At 41.7% G+C, this 20,489-nt stretch overlaps 1 protein-coding gene across 1 annotated transcript; it reads right to left on the reverse strand.

The window, feature by feature from the left end:
- Positions 1–3,977: 3,977 nt before the first annotated feature.
- LOC107808535 (uncharacterized) lies at positions 3,978–5,003 on the reverse strand. Its single transcript, XM_016633069.1, has one exon. The coding sequence runs from the start codon at positions 5,001–5,003 to the stop codon at positions 3,978–3,980; it is 1,026 nt and encodes a 341-aa protein (XP_016488555.1).
- Between the last annotated feature and the right edge of the window lie 15,486 nt (positions 5,004–20,489).

Here is a 20,489-nt window from a genome sequence, read left to right on the forward strand (position 1 = left end):
CGCTAATGAATGTCTATGATCTCCGATTTGAAATCTTGTCGCGCTAAAAGCACTCTCCGATGCTATTGATGATACTTGAATAGCAAGGATACTCCTGGCTATTATTGAAAGTGTTGAGAAAGTCTTGTCACGCTCCCTCCACCATGCCAAAAGTTGTTCGTTGCCTTCTCCATCTTTAATACTTTTCAATCCTTGATAGCCATTGGGAACGACTAAATTTGCAAACAATTAGTAAAAAATTTAATAAAAATATAAGGCTTAAACAAAAGTTATTAGGTTCGTCTGAATCAGTACGTTATACTATTGCTCCACCCTGGTTCTTTCATATGGTCATTTATCACCTAAGTATGGTTAAGTAATGTATATTCTCACGTTACCTTTGACTCACTATGATTCTTTTTCCATGTCCCCCTGTCCTCCTAATTAGATGTGAATATACCACTATTCCTGATATCATAAACCACTATGTGAGGCAAAAATGTTTCGATATCATTGAAAAAGCAGTCATCGACCACACGCCCTAGCATAGCCTTTCCCGCAGGAACATCCACAATAGATCCAGTGCGCTTGACAAGATCTCCTTCTTTAATAGCAGTAAATAGCTAAAACTAAGTTATTTGAATTTGACGTAAACATTGGGAGCGATGTTGGGACCAAACACACATGCAAGTATACGTGGTCGTCAAGTAATAAAGTGACTCAAAAATCAGATGTCGAACCCACAAAGACTTAGATTGATCGTTAACTAAGCAAACTAAAATCAATTAATTGTCCAAGATAATCAAGAGTGATGTTCTTCTATTAGTCTACTATTACGGAAATTAAACAAATATCAACTAAATCAACAAGAATGCAAATGGGTATTATGAGACTTTAATTCAGAGGAGATAAAGATTTCAGGGTTGTGGTTAGTTTATCAATCCTATTAAGTTCAATAATCACACTCGTTATTCCAGATTATCTATGGTTGCTAATTAATCAGATCTTTTATATGAATAGCATGTTTCAATAATACTACTCGTCTGCCCACAATATATCAACCATATATTTCTATGGTATTGAATCTATCATGAACGAATATAATACGGTATTTAATTAAGCAAGATTATTAGGTATATTTCTGTCATAACAGTAAAATCTTCCCCCGAGCTACGGGTTTAGAAATAAACTCTCTTTAATTCTACTCTAATCTAAACATGGTTTTCCCAAGCATAGCATAGATAGTTAATAGAACTCAACTGCTGACCAGACAATTAAGCAATTATGCACAGAATTAGATAAACAACCACAAGATGATAATCTGAATTAACGAAGATGTAATTAATAAACGTTAATAATTATGTCAACCACAACCCTAGAAACTAGAGTGCTTAGTCACTCATGTTCGTAGCAACAATTTTCCAAGTATTGTGCATAAACAAATTACAAAGCAAAGATGAAGGAATGAAGAACTCAATGATTTCCTCCTACAACAAATGCTCCAACCGTCTTCTCCCTTTCAAAATAGTCTCTCTAGGTCTAAGATGTCTCAAAAGTCCTCAAAATAGCGTCACCGCACCTTGCGCCGTGCTAGTGGAGATTATCAGCAGCCTTGCATTTTCTTGTTAGGCCCGCTTTTATATGGCTGTGCCGCATCCTGCGGCGCTCCATGAGGTGCGGTAGTGAGAATTTGCGAAAATGCAAAACATGAAAGTTGTATCGCTTTCAAATAGCTTTCCAAGGATATATTGTGAAGCCCAAACGGAGTTCTGAGCGAAAAGTTATGTGGATTTTACTAGACAATGTGTTGTATGCCCGCTCCATTCTCCGTTTCGTTCTTAACTATCATCCGTTGATCCCCGAACACAATATCGGCTTAATTCCTTGAGTTTTTACTCAGATTTCAAAGATCCAAATCACTTGAATTCATTTGATAACATCCACATAGCTCGAAATCATTCATACAAGGCATAAAATATATATTTAGTGCAAAACACTAGTGATTAAAGCTCCAACTCAATTAAAGTGCAGTAAATTAGAGTGTAATAAGCGACTAAAATACACAATTATAGCTTATCATCAACACCCCACACTTAAATCATTGTTTGTCCTCGAGTAATCAAATTACACTTTATATAGACACGGCCTTTTTAAACAATTCTCCTAACTCATCACACCAAGAATATTTAAAATAGACTAAGCACAAGAGTGTAACATCTTCACCTCAAGATTTGAATCACAAGTACCACGCATTATTCACAACTCACCCACTTACTCTAACATTGAGGTCACTAAAATTACCTTTCCTTCATAAATCAAGTGCTCTCACACAACAAAAGAGAATAGTTCCACGCACAATATAATTTAAGAATAATTAGGAACTCAAGGTAGAAAGAATTCACTCACTTTCAGAAATAACATTCATATGCCACAAAAGATGCATCATAAGCTTGCTCGTAGTGTACTACTCTACTAATCGATCTCATTCAGTCTAGTATCAAGTAGGACTTCATTTGGTTGTAATGTAGGCTGCGGGATGGGTAGGACACATTTAGATATAAGAGTGACTACACCTCCCTAAGCACTTTAATACATACACTTTAACATTTAAAACCTCACACTTATGTCAAACCATAACTCCACCTTCACATTAATGTATATTCACTCCATACGTCTTTAAACACAATTACATCAAGAGTCACCACTATCAAAGAATATTCTTCACAACAATACAACTATTTTTTTTCTTTTTCTCTTTTCAAGTGGCTCTTGCTTTTTTCAAACACTGCACCTTTCTCCTTATTTTATTAGTTCCACTCAAAAGCCAAACCAACCACCGCACACTTTAACTTTTACAAAGTTCATAGCAATTCAAGTACTCATGAGAGGTGAAAAGGTTCAAATAGATGGTTAATTCCAACAAATAGGTAAGACTTGTAATGTGGTTGCCAAAGAAACAAGATTAGAGGCTCAAAGGGGTTAACTATGATACATAACAATTAGGCGTATAAACTATATATATCTGGCTCAACAAAGAAACGCCTATATCACTTCCAAGATTGAACAAAACTACTATTTCGCCTTGCAAACACACTGGGCAAGTTCTAGACATCAAATGTAATGCACAGAATAACACAAAACCTTACACACACATGGCACATAACTCACTCAGGATTGGACTCATCAAGACACTCTAGTCAAAGAAGTTAAGCAAAGTTAAGATCATACAATTTAAGGTACTTATACAAGAGTCAAAAACTGAGCATAAGCGTCACAACTAAAGTACTCACTGTTCTCAAGGCATAACAATTCAAGAGATATTGCTTCAATTCAATTCACATCACCATGGCTTCTCTCCTAAAAAAATAAAACTACCTACACCCGGTTCAAACAAAACCCTTGGAAAAGAACTGCGGCACAAAGAAAAACCAAGGGGGAATTACTACTACCTACAAAGAAAATCTTTTTTCTTTTTTCTTTAGACTTAAATCCCTCAAGAAAACTGTCTAGGAGATCCATCGTCGGGACAAGTCCAAATTTATTTATTTATTTTTTATTGTTATTATTATTTTTTTTAACAAAAACTCTACACTAAGAACGAGTACTACAACTAAGCTAAAATAGCACAGAACCTCACCCAAACAATCTCCTCACCCCATACTTAAAATTGTACCATGTACTCACTACACAGCATAAATAACAAGAGGGTAAAAAGAACTCCCTGGTAAGCCAAAGGCCGAAGCAATAGCGACTCACGAGGTACTCAGACTTCCCTCAGGCATCGTCCTTTGTGTGGCACCCCACACTTAGTTCTCACCATCTAACTCACTTTTGCACTCTTTCAATGGATGCGCTTATTATTCTTATAATCCTACAAAACAAAAATAAATACTACAACAATAATAAGAAGAAAAATAAAACTAAAAGAAAACAGTAAAGACGGGTTACCTCCAAACAAGCGTCTGATTTAACGTCGCGGCACGGCACTGCTACTATGTTCAGGCTGGGCGCTTTCTCTTCTTCTTTCTCCCATTAAGCCTAGCCTTTTTACACACTCTCAGAAGGTCTCTTCTTTCATCTCTGGCTCTTTTCTCAATCACCCTTACACACTCAGCTTGCAACACCACCTCCTCCAATTCAGTTGTCCCATCCGAATCGCTACAATTCGTATAAGGACTTTGCTTTACCCCCTTCAGTTCTACCGCAGTAATCATGCACAAATCCTCATAATGCTTAGGGAGATTAAGTGCCTTGTACACATTAAAAGTGATTTTCTCATCGCCAACTCTCATCTTCAACTTCCCTTTCCTAACATCAATAAGTGCTCCACCAGTAGCTAAGAATGGTCGCCCCATAATAATATGTACTTTCTCATCTGCCTCGTAATCAAGAACAATAAAATCAGCAAGAAGAATAAACTTTCCCACTTGAACTAACACATCCTCAATAATTCTTTCTGGAATAACTAGTGATCTATCAGCCAACTGCAAAGTGATTGTAGTAGGTTTAAGCACCCCCAATCCGAGTTGCTTGAACAAAGAGGATGGCATCAAATTTATACTAGCCCCTAAATCACACAGGGCTCTACCAACTTCTTGTTTTCCGAGAGATAGAGGAATTGTGAAACACCCAGGATCCTTCAACTTAGGAGGAAGTTTACTCTGAACTCTAGCACCGCACTCTTCAATAAGTGCAATTGTTTCAAACTCTGTATGTCTTCGCTTGTTTGCCACAATGTCCCTAAGATACCTTGCATATTTAGGCACTTCCTGCAAAATTTTCACCAACGGCAAATTCACACGTACTTGGCTCAAAATATCTAAGAATTTCTTGTACATAGCATCATCTTTTTGCTTTTGAAGTCTTTGTGGACATGGAGGTGGTGGCCTTGTCACAATTTCTGGCTTTTCTTTCTTATTCTCCTCAAGGGGCTTAGGAACTAATTCTCCTTCAGGTCTAGCTGTATACTTCTTTTTCTCTGGAACTTCTTCTAATTCTCTTCCATTTCTCAAGGTAACTTGCATTGACTTGAGGATTTTTCTCTGTATCACTTGGAAGGGCCCCAACAGGTCTAGTATTCTGATTGTTAGCCATTTGCCCAAACTGCCACTCAAGATTTTTGAACTCTATGCGCAATTGTTTATTGTCCATCAAGAGTTGTTTCATCATATCCGTCAAACTCTCTTCTGCTTGATGTGGGGGTTTAGGTGGTTGATTGTAATTAGCTTGAGGCCTGATATTCTAATTTCCACCCCAAGTGAAGTTAGGATGATTCCTCCAGTTCGGATTGTATGTGTTACCATATTGAGCATTTAGATTCATCGGCCCTCTAGATTGTTGCCCCATATAGTAGATGGATTCAGGATTCACAGGGCATATGTCACTTGTGTGACCTTCACCATATAACTCGTAGCAAGTAGACATCTGTTGCACTTGCTGCATCTGTTGTGCTTGGTGTGAGCACATGATTTTTGTTTTACGCGACAATCACTCCAAAAGAAACAAAAAATAATAGCGATCGGCCTTGCTGTACAATTTTTGGATTTTTCACGTGGCATTTTATTAATTATCTATGATTTTTGTCCATTTTTTTTATTATTATTAAAACAAAATACAAAAAATGTGTGTGTCATGTGCAGTTTGAACCGTAATCCGGTTATTAAATAGAAAAATCATAAATATGCATCTTTGTCCGTAATTGTTGTTTTGTTTAATTTTACTTGCTTTAAATATTTTAATATATGTGTGCAAATAATTGTATTAAGTGTTTAATTAATGAATTTTAATTTGATTTACTTAGGTTTTGTTTTAAAATAAAAAATATAATAAAAAGAGAGTGCAGAATTGGGTTAAAATCAGTTTGGGCCTATTTTCGTTTTAATTCGAGGCCCAAAATCAAACCCAAAACCCCATGTGTACCCGGTCCACACCAGCTGACGTCCAGAGCATCCAAACGACGTCGTAGTGATCGAGTCTGATCTAGGCCGTTGATCTCAGATTGATCAACGGCCAAGATCACATTCCCCATACCCACTGATGAACCCGACCCATTCCACCCGGACCGACCCAAACCCCTTTAGGATGAAACGACACCGTTCCCTACCAGCCAAAAGATCCTGACCCTTCATCTCACCCCATCCAACGGCCAGGAATCGACCCATCACTAACTATATAAGCCTATAACCATACCCCACGCCCCATCCAAACACCCCCTACCTTTCTTTGTCTTCACAGACCACCCCCTTTGAACCCTAGCCGCCCCCTTTTCCCCTCACCGTTAATCCCGGCGGCATGAACGCCGGTGGCCCTCACCTTAACACCATAGACGCTCCTCACCATCCTGAACCCAAATCCACCAGCCACTTAGCTCGAATCCCCTCCCACCTTCTCGAATCTTCATTTGAAGATTCGAGTCGGAACCTGACTTACACCAATTGACCCCAGTTTCACACCAGACAGTCCCCGGACCCCCCTCGTGACCAAACCATGCTTGGTTTGGTCCGAATTTAACCATGGAAGCCCAAGTCCCAAATCTACCGTCTACGAACCCTAGAAACCCCAAGCCTGGTCCGTGTCTGTTTAAGCCAAGAGATTAGGGTTTAATGGACCTTAATCGAAGTGTTTCTCATTTGAGAAACACTTCGATTAAAGTCCGTTCAACCTTAAGAAGGGTTTGTTCAAACACAAGCTGATTTTTCTGATTTTTCTTTCAAAGATTTTAAGGTAAGTTTGTTTTCTCTTCTTTATTTCAGTTCGTGTGTTTGTTAAAGGTCTGTTCGTATGGCCAAACGTCTTGTTTAATTTGTGTTTTGAATTTTACCAACTGTTCTGCACACCTTGCCTGGACCTCTGTATTTGGTCAAATGTTTCCTCATTCACCGATAATGTGTGTGTATGTAAACTGCATAATCGACTGAATTGAAATTGTTTGAGTAATCAATCTCCAAGTTAACCTCTGTGTTGACAGTGCAATCTGAACCCTTGGTGCAATACTGTTTGATTCTAATCCTTGGCTTTGATTGTATATGTTGTAATTAGTATAGTCGATTCGATACATGCCGTCGAATAGTTTTAGCTGTTTGAATGGTAACAGTTTGATTTGTCTTGCTGAACATTGTTTGAATCAAATTGAGAATCAACTATAGCTACTTATAATTGATGTATTTGAATCAGAAATATAAAAGGATTGGTTTTGTTTAGTTGCAGTCAGAATTGGAGGGCATGTGCACAACATGTGCACTTGTGCACAACATGTGCATAAAGGCCTCTGTTAAGTTTAAAATAGTTTGACAGCATATGCTGTCAGATTATATTCTGCTGCCCATATTCCGCTTTAGTTCAGAAATAATAAACCTTACTTAAAAAGTAAGTCTGCCAGGGAATATCATGGGGGTGTTTTTTATTTAAATAGTAAGTGGAAACTAAAAAGAAGACAGCACATGGGAGGGGTTTTCTGACTGATGAACAGGCTGTTAAGGGGCTGAGTTTTAGGCTTATAAGAGGGGGGAAGAAAACATAGAGAAGGGGGAGACACAGATACACATAGGGAACTCAGATTGAACATTGATAATAAGAGTTCTGAAAAACAGAAAACTGGAAAAGAATTCTTCTTGATAACTCAAGTAGATTTCAAAACTGAAAATGGGCACTGGATTTTGAAAAGAAAAGAGATAGTGAGAGAAAAATAGAGGTGCTTATATAGACACACATACGAGGGAGAAAAACATACAGAAATCAGAAACTGTTTTCTTCCTGCTGTTTGTTCGATTCTCAGTTTGTTCAACCTATTCAGTCAGTTCTGTTTTCTTTCAAGTATCAGCTAAGTTTATTGGTTGGTTTGCATTGGTTGATTCTCTTGGAATTGGATTGTCTGGATTTCTGTTTCTATACTACTGGTCATTGCTGTCATTCTGCCATTTTTTCCATCGGCTCTAGTTGCCTCTTGCACTGGGATTTTGTTCTATTTGTTACCTGCTGTCACTGCTGCTGTTTGGTATTGCTTCTATTGCTCTACTGACCCCTTGCTTCTTCTGTTGTATCCAATATCCAGGTACATACTAGAACTTTGCATCTGATGTAACAATGAAAGCATGAAATAAAAGATATGCGGGAGTTTAATCATTCGCTTGCTGTAGTTACAGTTTTTACGAATGTTATTAGATTTGTGTAACTTGTTTAGTTTGTAATTCAATAAAGAAACACATTAGGTAGCCTTGTACTTAATTGCAGCTTAGTTCGTCTTAAATTGTGATTTCAGTTGTTTAGTGGGTTGTCTGATAAGGAATGTATGAGTGTTTTGGCACACAGATAATTAGATAACCTTTCGACTAATATTCTGCATGTATAGAACAGAATGCCTTAATCTTGCCAGATATGATGTAGTTTTATTGGATCTTTTTAGGCAGTTCACATGATCCTGTTCAAACTCTATTAGTAATAGTTTCCGATAAGTTAATTCCACTGACCTGGTTTAAATAAGTGAGTTTCAAACTCGGATCTGAAGAACATTTATCATAAGCTTTTAGCAGTTCTATTGATCTTGTATATTAATTTCCCCTGACAATTTAACAACATGTTCATCCATGAAATAAGGCACAAAACAATTCACGCCTCATAAACAACTAATCAGATAATCAAATAAGAATCCGAAGTTGGTCAAGCATGTAATTAGCACGCAATCCTCTTTCTTTCATTTTATTAGAGACAAACACGATAGAAATGTAGTCACTATAGGTTTATCCTCTTAAATAAAATTGAGACGAGCCTCGACAAACAAAAATGCACAAGCTGCGGGGCCCTCTAAATGTATATATTAAAATACTTAGAATTCGGGACAGGCCGTTTAGCGAATTTTACGGCCTTCCCAAAATAACAATACGCTAGTTGCTTTAGGCGCACCTTTTAATAATTTAACCTTCTTAAACACGGGTGCGCATTGATGTGACCCAAATCCAAATCTCAACGGAGTCGAAATGTGTCGACGACCACGGGTGCATTGATTGTGACGTGGTTCGAGATGCATTTTCACGACGTTGCAATTCTATAATAATAATAAAAGCGGTTTTAAACTTAATAAAAGCACATAAGTCACAACATGTATTTAATCAGATATTTAGCCATTATAACAATTTAAGCAACCGTGCTAGAACCACGAGATCCGAGGGTGCCTAACACCTTTCCTCGGGTCAACAGAATTCCTTACTTAGAATTTCTGGTTCGCACACTTCATTTGGAAAAGTCGAAAATTTCCTCGATTCGGGATTCAAGACAAACCGGTGACTTGGGACACCAAAAGCCAAACCTTTCCCAAGTGGCGAATCTGAATTAAATAAATAATCCCATTTCGAATATTGTCACTTAAATTGGAAAAACTCCCCTCACGCATTTTTACCCTTCGGGGCGGGGCGCGCAAAAGGAGGTGTGACAGCTCTGCGACTCTGTTGGGGATTAACCCAGAACCACTGGTTCAGGGTTCAAGAATTCGAGCTTAGAATAATTGTTATATTTGGATTTATTATCTGATCTTTATTACATGTTTTTGCATACGTGCTAAATGTTGTCTTTTACCGCTTTGATATTATCTGAACTGTATATAAACTATGCCGAAACCCTTCTCTTCTTACCTCCGGGGAGAAGCTCGCTGGTCGAAACTCCCTATTCTGTTAGTGTCAATACCTGAAATAAGAAAGAGGTCGGACAAGTTACAAAGCCGGACGATCTCGCGGGTCCCCGGTACGTAGCCCCCTCCTTGACTCGAGTTGTCCGCTCGGGTACACAGTCTAGAACAAATACCCAGGTTATAAACCTAGTATAACGAAACTTCATGCCGGATCCCTAGTAGGAACACTTATTTGCATCATGTTGCATTTGACTTAGGGGACTCAACACAGGAGTTGGGTCTGTCTAGGACAGGCAACCTGAAATGAAAAGATCATCCTGCTGCATCCTATTTGTTTTGCGCATTTATTTGCTTCAGTTCCGCATGCTGACCGGTTTCTAAAAAAGGGGAAAAATAGCAGCGTAGGGAGATAATTACTTATTTTGGAAAAAACCAATGTCCAAGTAGTGTCAAAACCTCGCCGGAATTTTTCTAAAAAAAAATTTTGTCTTCTAGTTTGATTTAAAAAAAAAACATATAAAATTTTTTCTCACTTTCAAAATAAAAAAAAAGGTATTTATTTTAAAAAAAAATGGAAAATTCATAATTCAAAAAAAAATGTTGCTTCTTTCGTAGTACCTCTTTTATAATTCAGACTAATAGTCCAAATATTTCCTTAAAAAAAAAAATTCTTTAGTCTTTTTCTCTTTTCAAAAGAAAATAACGAAAAGAAAAAAAAACATATTCTTGCTTTCTGGGTTTAATTGATTTCCTCTATTCACGATATACTGAACTACGCCGGTTTGATTCTCACCGGATGTGAGATACGTAGGCAACCCTCATCGGGTTCAACCCCACCTTTTACTAAAAAAAGGAACAAATAGTAATAATAATAATAATAATAATAATAATAAATGTGTGTCAAATTCTGTCACGAATAAATCAGGTGATGTTGTTTTGTCATAAATAGCCGAATATTCCCGAAAGGGACGCCAGAAGGCTGACTTTGCATAAATAACCACCTTCGGGTCATTTTTAGGATTTTCATCCAATTGACCCACACGACCTCAAAATCTTCATCCCCGAAGTGCTGAAAGGCCGTGTTCGAAAAACTTGATCTTCCTTGTAAAATATTTTGAGTCAAGTTATTTTTGTTAAAGAACACCTTAATAAATGTGCAGGATGAGCACAATGCAAAATGAACATTTTCCAATAATGACCAAAATCCCTGTCAAGTTACGGCTATGGTGGAATGATCTGGGTGCTGAGGGACAAGATGAGGTCAAGAAATATCTGAAAGGTCTCGTGGGTTTGTTGGAAATCCAGCCTCGGGGAGATATCATAAGAGCTTTGGTTACCTACTGGGACCCGGCGCACAATATTTTCCATTTCTCTGATTTTGAACTCACCCCGACTTTGGAAGAAATGGCTGGGTACATCGGAAATGCTGAACTTCCGTTAAGGCAAAAATACTTGGTCGCCCCAAGAGCTGTCACGGTACATCGGTTCCTAGATTCACTGAAGATACCTAGAACGGTCCACAACCCGGATCTGGCTGCCGGTTTTTGTACTCCATGCTTCATATATGATAGATACGGTCATGAAGAGGGATTCAATAATCCAATCAACAAACTGTGCAGCAAAGGTATTCGTCAGAAGTGGGACAAACACAGAAGGGTAGCCTTCATGATGATGTTCCTAGGCCTTCTGGTATTTCCAAGGAAAGACGGAAACATTGATTTGAAGATATCCGGGGTCGTCAGCACCTTACTCACGCAAAGTGACAGTACTCTCGCGCCTATAGTGGTATCTGACATCTTTCGAGCTCTTACAACTTGTAAAGCTGGGGGAAATTACTTCGAAGGTTGTAACTTGCTCCTACAAATGTGGATGACCGAGCACCTTTGCCATCGTTCCGAGATTTTGAGCCATGGTTCCCCAGAAAAGACTTGCATAGAAGAATTTTACACGAGAACCAAAGAGATCAATTTGCCCAAAGGAGTCATGGCATGGACCTCGTTCTTTCAAGCTCTTACTGCCAGCCAAATACAGTGGACACTGGGATGGTTGCCTGTTGACGAGGTCATATATATGCCAGCAGCTAGAACTCATTTCTTACTGATGGGACTTAAGAGCATTCAACCATACGCGCCCTGCCGAGTTTTGAGACAGCTCGGAAGATGCCAGACAGTACCGCATGAGGAAGATCTTAGCGCTCAAACAGTTGAGATAAGTCCTAACGGACAGTTTCCAGAAGCGAAAATTCGCCAAGTCTGGAGTGAGTGTCAATATTTGAAATCAGATACTTGCGTGCGGGATCAAGCCAAAGGTGAGACGACACCAGGTTACCTTGCATGGTATAGAAGGGAACTTGAGCATGAAAGGCCGGCTAAGAGACCCCACATCCTGAATTTCGCCGAATCATCGCGAAAGCAGTGGGATTGGTTAGCAAAAGAAAGAGGCTATTGCGCCGAAATCAGCAGGTTGAAGCAACAAGTGGAAAGCTTGAAATATGAGCACAACGTGCAAGTTGCTACCGATCTGGGAGAGCGGAACAGGTTAATTCAGGAAAACGAAATGCTCAGAGCCCAGATCAAACAGATAAGGATGGATGCGGATAAACAGCCAAGGCGTCGATCAGATGAGCAGTTGATAAAAAGGCTAAAAAGCAAAGTCAGGGAATGGCAAGAGGATTTAGAGAAATCTAAAAACGTCATAGCAGAGCTCAGGGCACAGTGGGATACAAGAGCAGATAAGCATCACCGATACTTGAATCAATTGGAAGGCGACCATGAGAAAACTGTTGCTAAAATGAAGAGAGAGATGGCTACACTTGAGATCAAAGCAGCTAATCAGGCCAAGGATTTCCAAATTGAGAGCAGATACTGGTACGACTTGTTGGCCCAGATGAAGTTAGAAGTACGGCAACTGAAGCATCAGCATATACAGGATGCTCAGGTATTCAAGATATGTAGCGATCAGATAAAACGCCTACTCATAGAGAAGAAGCAAACCAGAGATAGGATCAAGGCCATTGCCCATGCCATCACCAGACGATGCCTACGATGTGAGGACATGACCAGTGTTACCGTCCTCTCGGCAGTGATGAGTTATGTCAAGCAGACCATGCATGAGCTGGAGCAACTTGAGAGGGATCTCACACCTAGGACCGCGGCGAGGCCGAACGATGCCCCGCGGACACCAATTTTCAAAACCATAATGTACTCATAAGTCAAGTCTGTATCTTAGCATCTTCTGCCTGTTTTTCCCATCAGGGTGATTTTTAGTCTATTTTGAGTCTAGGTTTATTTTCAAAGTTTGCTCTTTCTTTTGCAAAATGTAGTTTGTAATAGACCGTTTCAACAATAAAAAGGTTGCTTCTTTTACGCTCATTTGTGTTTTTGAACTACGTAATGATCTGAATTCATGTGGCATCGTGATACGTAGGCAATCCTCATCGGATCCGGTCGCATTTTTACCGCAAAAATAAAACATAAAAGAGAAACAAAAAGAGAAGAAAAAATGATAAGAAAAGGGAAGCCTAAAAAGAATGTCGGAATGACGCATGCTTTCGTCGCAAACATGTAGAATTCACTTAACTGCATAGGTGCATCATGATCAACGTGAGGTTGCCTATCTGTTATTTATTTCGAATTAACCACTCGTGTGTCGTTGAGTTCTCCAGGTTTTTAGAAAGATGGTTGGTTTGGTGAAAGTCTGGCCTCGCACTCATACTTCACGAGGTCAAAGAGAAGTGTTCAACTACCTGTTGTTAAGACCGGAAGTAGTACTCACACTTACTTCACCAGGTCAAAAGGAAGTGTGGAAATGTCTTCAGAAATTCCGTTGCAAATAATCCCTGTTTCCGAGGAGAGCTCAATCTCAGCCGTCCTCACACCTGAATCCGCAACTGCGGAAGAAAATAGAATCCTACGACTCCGTATGTTGGAAATGCTGGACGACTGGAATAACGAAAAAGAACCGCCAAGTGTCGTCCCTGGATTCCCTGAGTTATTCTCCAGGTCAAGCGGGACTTCTAATGTCCCCATAAATTATCCCGCTACCTCATTCGGGTACCCAGCCACTTCAGCCTTCTCTGCTGGATCGCCTTCTGAGCCTCACCCCCGAATGTCAGCCACCGATGCAAGCATGAACATCTTTACTGCACTGCCCTCCCCGATTACGGCACAGCCTGCTACGTACAAGCCAAGCTTTGACTCATCCTCTTTTACATTCCAAGCACCCTCGTTCTCAATGGAACCAACTAGGCTCGCTACCAACACTAATCCTCCACCGCCTCAGTGCGAGCTTGCACCCGGGCAGGATCAGAACCCCAGAATTGCAGAACAAAATAAGATGGCCAAAAGAATGAGAAGCCTTGAACAAAGTTTGAAGAATATGCAAGGTTTGAGCGGACAGAAGAGCGTCTCTTACGCCGACCTATGCATGTTCCCTAACGTGCACCTGCCAGTGGGTTTCAAGACCCCAAAGTTTGAGAAATACGATGGGCACGGTGACCCCATTGCACATCTTAAGAAATATTGCAACCAATTGCGGGGAGCCGGCGGAAAAGAAGAATTGCTAATGGCATATTTTGGGGAAAGTCTAGTAGGGATAGCCTCGGAATGGTATATGGACCAGGAAATGTCCCGATGGCATATATGGGATGATCTCGCCAGAGATTTTGTGAAACAATTCCAGTATAACATCGACATTGCACCAGACCGAAATTCTCTGTCGAATTTGAAGAAGAAAGCTTCAGAGAATATGCTATTAAGTGGCGTGAGCAGGCGTCGAGGGTGAAGCCTCCCATGGATGAGGTAGAAATGGTCACTACTTTTCTCCAGGCTCAAGAGTCTGACTATTTCCAAAACATGATGTCAGCCATGGGAAAGCCGTTTGCAGAAGCAATTAAGATTGGAGAGATGGTGGAGAATGGTCTGAAAACAGGTAGGATTCTGAGTCAAGAAGCCATAAGGGCAACCTCCCAAGCCGTTCAAAGCGGGTCCGGAGGAATGGCAAGAGGGAAGAAAAAGGAAGAAACGACCATGGCAGCCTCGGAAGCAAGGGAATATCGTCATCCCAGGCCCCGTTTTCCGGAAAGAACCCCACAACACTACTACCCCCACTCAAATCTGGCATATGCTCATCAACCCTATATGGTCATGAATGCCCAGCCTTATGCCCATCCGCCGCAACAAGCCAACCGAGGCCAAGCTCCACCTCCCAGAAATCAGCCTCCTCACCGCAACCACTATAACCCACAACCTCCGCAGAATAACTTCCGCCCTCAGGAGCCACCTAGAAGGCGGACTTTCACGCCCATCGGTGAACCATACTCTACTTTGTTCCCAAAGCTAGTCCAGTTGGGTTTCTTGCAACCAATCCCTCAAACAAGGCAAAACCCGACGTCACCTTCTTACAAAGCTGGAGTCAGATGCGCCTATCATTCAGGGGCCGAGGGACACGATACAAATGATTGCTGGTCGTTGAAAAGAGTGGTCGAGAATTTGATAGAACAAGGGAAAATAGTGCTAAGGGACGAGGAGATCCCAAATGTGACTAACAATCCATTACCTGCTCACAATAATGGAACGCTGATCGGAATGATTTGCGAAGACAAAGAATTCGACCCTGCTTTGAAAGCTATAATTGCCATTGTAGACACGGGGAAAAGGCCTGAGACAGACCAGAAACCAGAAAAGGGGGAGGAGGCCAAGGCTATAAAGAGCGAGCCTGAAAAGAAGGTGGAGAAGAAAGTGGTACCGGTAAAGGATGGAGTTCTTTACATACCACGAGGTCGAGCTGAGAAGACGCAGAACTTCGGGATCAAAAAGGCAAAACCTATGTACGTGCCAAAAGGGGCCTATGTGGTCCGGGGGACGATTCAACCACCTCGGCTGAATGAGCCAGTGGTTATCGGACGCGTGCCACAAAAGTCGATGACCAACCCATCCACAGTGCCGTGGAATTATCAAAAGACTTTGGTAATGTACAAAGGTAAAGAGGTCATGGGAGAACTTCCAGAAAATACTTTCATTGGAAGGTATTCAAATACCCAAGAGCTGAACAACGCCACACAAAGGCGCTTCCCACCAAAGAAGCCTGTAAGCGTTGAAGAAGCGGAAGTGTTCTTCCAACAAATGAAAATACCGGATTACGAAGTGATAGATCAACTACGCAACTGCCCCGAGCAAGTGTTCATGCTATCATTGTTGATGAGGTCGGCCGAGCATCAAAAGATCTTACTGAAGACCCTGAATGAAGCATACGTGCCAGTTGAAACCTCGGTTGAACAACTGGAGCGAATGACAGAAAGATTCTTCGCCGTCAACCAAATCTCTTTCAGCAAAAACGATTTACCCCCAGAAGGAGCGGCACACAACAAGGCCTTGCATCTAACAGTTAAATGCGAGGACTACTATGTCAAGCGGGTAATGTTGGATGGGGGCTCAGGTGTTGACATTTGCCCGCTCTCCACGCTACAATGAATGGAAATTGAAACCGGAAGAATCCGACCCAACAATGTCTGCGTAAGGGCTTTCGACGGCATCAAGAGAGATACCATGGTGGAAATAGACCTGTTGTTGGTCATAGGGCCAGTCGAATTTGAAGTAACATTCCAGGTGCTCGACATGGATACATCCTACAATTTTCTCCTCGGCAGACCTTGGATCCATGCGGCAGGAGCTGTGCCTTCCACTCTTCACCAGATGGTGAAGTTTGAGTACGAAGACCGAGAGATCGTGGTCCATGGAGAAGACGAGCATGCTATTTATCGGGACCCATCCATCCCATATCTTGAACCAAGAGAAGGGAGCGAACATACGGTCTATCAAGCTTTCGAGATTGTACTAGCAGAGCAGCATGAAGAGGGAATACCTTGCCCCCAGCCTTTCTTGTCTAACGCCTCGGTCATGGTGGCCAAAGAGATGATCCGGCATGGATTTAGGCCAGGGAAAGGGCTTGGACGAACCCTGCAGGGAATAACAGAACCTATCACCTTGCCGACCACCAAGAAACCTTTTGGACTAGGTTTCAAACCCACTCCAGGAGATGAAGAGTGGGCAAAGAAAAGGAAAAATGAGAGTTGGAAGTTACCTCGACCATTGCCGGATTTATATGAAACCTTCATCAGGCCAAGATACACCGAAGAAGAAGACGATGAGGTCTTCACGGCTGAGGAAATCGAGGAGATATGTGGGGCAATGAGAGAAATGCTCTACGAGACTCACATGGTTCAACCAGGTGAAGGCACAAGCACCGCTGAGATGCTATACATGGGGCCGAACGCCAAACTTTGAAACTGGGAGGCCACGCCATTCCCGACTAGACGGAAGTCCGGGTAGACCTGTCCTGCCACCTTTCCTGTGTCACAAGTTATCTCCAGGACATAACTTGAATGTTTTCTTCCTTTCAATTGTTGTTTTGAATTCCTAAGTTGTAAACATTGTTGTCTTCCAACTTCCCAAAGAAAATAAAAAAAATCATCATTGCTTTCCCATTCTTTCTTTTGTTCTGATTTTTGTTATTTTTCCTTTTATCTTTCCTTTCAGTTATAATAATGCGGCTTTAAATGTGACATGCTTGCGGACTTCACGCCCAGATCACAACGAGCTATTTAACTGTGAATTAATGAACCCGAAACCAGAATATGATGAAGAAGAAGCTTTTAGGGAAATAAACCAAGAGTTGGAACATTTTGAGAATAAACCTAAGCCGAATCTGAATGACACCGAACCGGTTAATTTTGGAACTCCTGAAGAAATCCGGGAGACCAAAATAAGCATTCACACGGACAAGAAAACGCGAGATGCGATAATTTAACTTCTTTTTGAATTTAAAGACGTGTTTGCTTGGTCATACGATGACATGCCGGGACTAGGTGTTGACCTAGTGGTTCATAAATTGCCGATTCATCCTGATTGTCCTCCAGTTCAACAAAAGCAACGAAAGTTCAAAACTGAGGTCAGTGATAAGATTAAAGAGGAGATCACCAAAAAATTGAAAACGGGAGTGATTCGGGTAGTCCAGTATACAACATGGTTGGCAAATGTGGTTCCAGTACCGAAAAAGGACGGGAAGACTCGGGTATGTGTAGATTACCGAGATTTGAATAGAGCAAGTCCCAAAGATAATTTCTCACTGCCCAACATCCACATCCTCGTTGATAATTGCGCCAAACACGAGATACAGTCTTTTGTAGATTGTTACGCTGGGTATCATCAGGTATTGATGGATGAAGAGGACGCCGAGAAAACTGCCTTCACCACGCCTTGGGGCACCTACTGTTATCGGGTCATGCCATTTGGTTTGAAGAATGTTGGGGCTACTTACATGAGGGCCATGACTGCCATTTTTCATGACATGATGCATCAGGAAATAGAGGTGTACGTGGGCGACGTAATAGTCAAGTCCAAGACGCAGGATAATCACTTCCAAGACTTGAGGAAATTCTTCGAGAGAATAAGGAAGTATGACCTGAAGCTGAACCCAGCCAAATGTGCTTTCGGAGTTCCGTCGGGCAAACTTTTGGGCTTCATCGTAAGCAGGAGAGGTATCGAACTAGATCCAACTAAGATAAAATCCATCAGAGATCTACCTCCCCCAAGAACGAAGAAAGACGTGATGAGTTTGTTAGGCAGGTTGAACTACATCAGTCGAATTTATTGCCCAGCTGACAAGCACGTGTGAGCCCATATTCAAGCTGTTAAGGAAAGATGCGGCGATCAAATGGACAGCTGAGTGTCAAGAAGCCTTTGATAAGGTCAAAGAATACCTTTCAAATCCCCCAGTTTTGGTCCCCCCAGAGCCAGGGAGACCGCTGTTCTTGTATCTGACAGTCTTGGAAAACTCCTTCGGTTGCATCCTCGGACAACATGACATAACCGGAAAGAAGGAGCAAGCAATCTACTACTTGAGCAAGAAATTCACTGGCTATAAGGCCAAATACACTCTGCTGGAAAGAACCTGTTGCACTCTGACATGGGTTGCTCAAAAGCTGAGACATTATCTTCAAGCTCACACTACCTTCCTCATAAGCAGGTTGGATCCTCTGAAGTATATATTTCAGAAACCAATGCCTACTGGAAGACTGGCTAAGTGGCAAATCTTGCTTACCGAATTCGACATAGTCTATGTTACTCGCATGGCAATGAAAGCCCAGGCGCTAGCAGATCACTTGGCCGAAAATCCGGTCGATGAGGAATACCAGCCATTGAGTACCTACTTTCCCGATGAAGAAGTAAACACCGTAGAAGTGGTCTCGGAGGACGCTCATGTTTGGAAGATGTTCTTTGATGGAGCCGTGAATGCCAAAGGTGTAGGGATAGGGGCAATTTTGATTTCGCCTTTTGGTCAGCATTATCCCGCCACAGCTAGACTGCGTTTCTTTTGCACAAACAATACAGCTGAGTATGAAGCCTGCATTATGGGCATGCATATGGCGATCGATCAGGATGTCGAAGACTTACTGATTATGGGAGATTCTGACCTGATTATCCGGCAAGCCCAAGGTGAATGGGAAACTCGGGATGTCAAATCCCTTACTGACAGCACGTGGAAGACCTCGGCAAACATTTTAAATCAATAGAATTCAGGTATATCCCGAGGAGTCACAATGAACTGGCAGATGCACTTGCTACTCTGGCTTCAATGCTACCCTACCCGGGCAACGCCCACGTCGATCCTTTGGAAATCCAAATCAGGGAAAGACACGGTTACTGCAATGTAATCGAGGCGGGATCAAATACGCAGCCTTGGTACCATGACATCAAGAGGTTCTTGAAGACGCAAGAATACCCCGAGCATGCTACTAGAGATCAAAAGAGAACCATTAGGCGACATGCAAGTGGTTTCTTTCTGAGCGGTGAATTGTTGTACAAGAGGACCCCGGACCTCAACCTCCTAAGATGTGTCGACGTCGAGGAGGCGAGAAAGATCATGCACGAAGTACACGCAGGTGTGTGCGGACCTCACATGAACGGGTATGTCTTAGCGAAGAAAATCCTTCGAGCAGGTTATTACTGGATGACCATGGAAAAGGACTGCTTTAGCTTCGTTCGGAAGTGTCATCAGTGTCAGGTGCACGGTGATTTGATTCCTGCACCTCCCACGGAACTGCATCCCATGTCTGCACCTTGGCCATTTGTCGCTTGGGGCATGGACGTCATTGGACCAATCGAGCCAAAGGCTTCGAATGGACACAGATTTATACTGGTTGCCATCGATTACTTCACAAAATGGGTAGAGGCTGTCACTCTCAAGTCAGTCACTAAAAAAGCTGTAGTGGATTTTGTACACTCAAATCTTATCTCTCGTTTCGGTATTCCTGCGACTATCATTACAGATAACGCAGCAAACTTGAACAGTCACTTGATGGGAGATGTATGCGAGCAATTCAAGATAACGCATAGGAATTCTACTCCTTATCGGCCGAAGGCCAATGGTGCTGTGGAAGCGGCGAACAAAAACATCAAGAAGATTTTGAGGAAAACGATCCAAAGTTCCCGACAGTGGCATGAGCAGTTACCATTTGCATTGTTGGGGTATCGCACTACGGTACGCACGTCAGTAGGAGCAACTCCTTATCTTTTGGTTTATGGGACCGAGGCTGTGATACCAGCAGAAGTAGAAATCCCTTCGCTTCGAACCATTGTTGAAGCAGAAATTGAAGACAGCGAGTGGGTCAGGACTCGGTTAGAGAATTGATTTTGATCGATGAGAAGCGAATGGCCGCGGTTTTTCACGGACAGTTGTACCAGCAAAGAATGGCACACGCTTACAGCAAGAAAGTCCGACCCAGGAATTTCGAGGTAGGTCAGCTGGTACTGAGGCGTATTCTGCCACATCACCAGGAAGTGAAAGGGAAATTTGCTCCAAATTGGAAAGGCCCATACATCATCAGAAAAAT

Source organism: Nicotiana tabacum, chromosome 9, assembly GCF_000715075.1.
Source record: "Nicotiana tabacum cultivar K326 chromosome 9, ASM71507v2, whole genome shotgun sequence".
NCBI classification, from domain to species: domain Eukaryota; kingdom Viridiplantae; phylum Streptophyta; class Magnoliopsida; order Solanales; family Solanaceae; genus Nicotiana; species Nicotiana tabacum.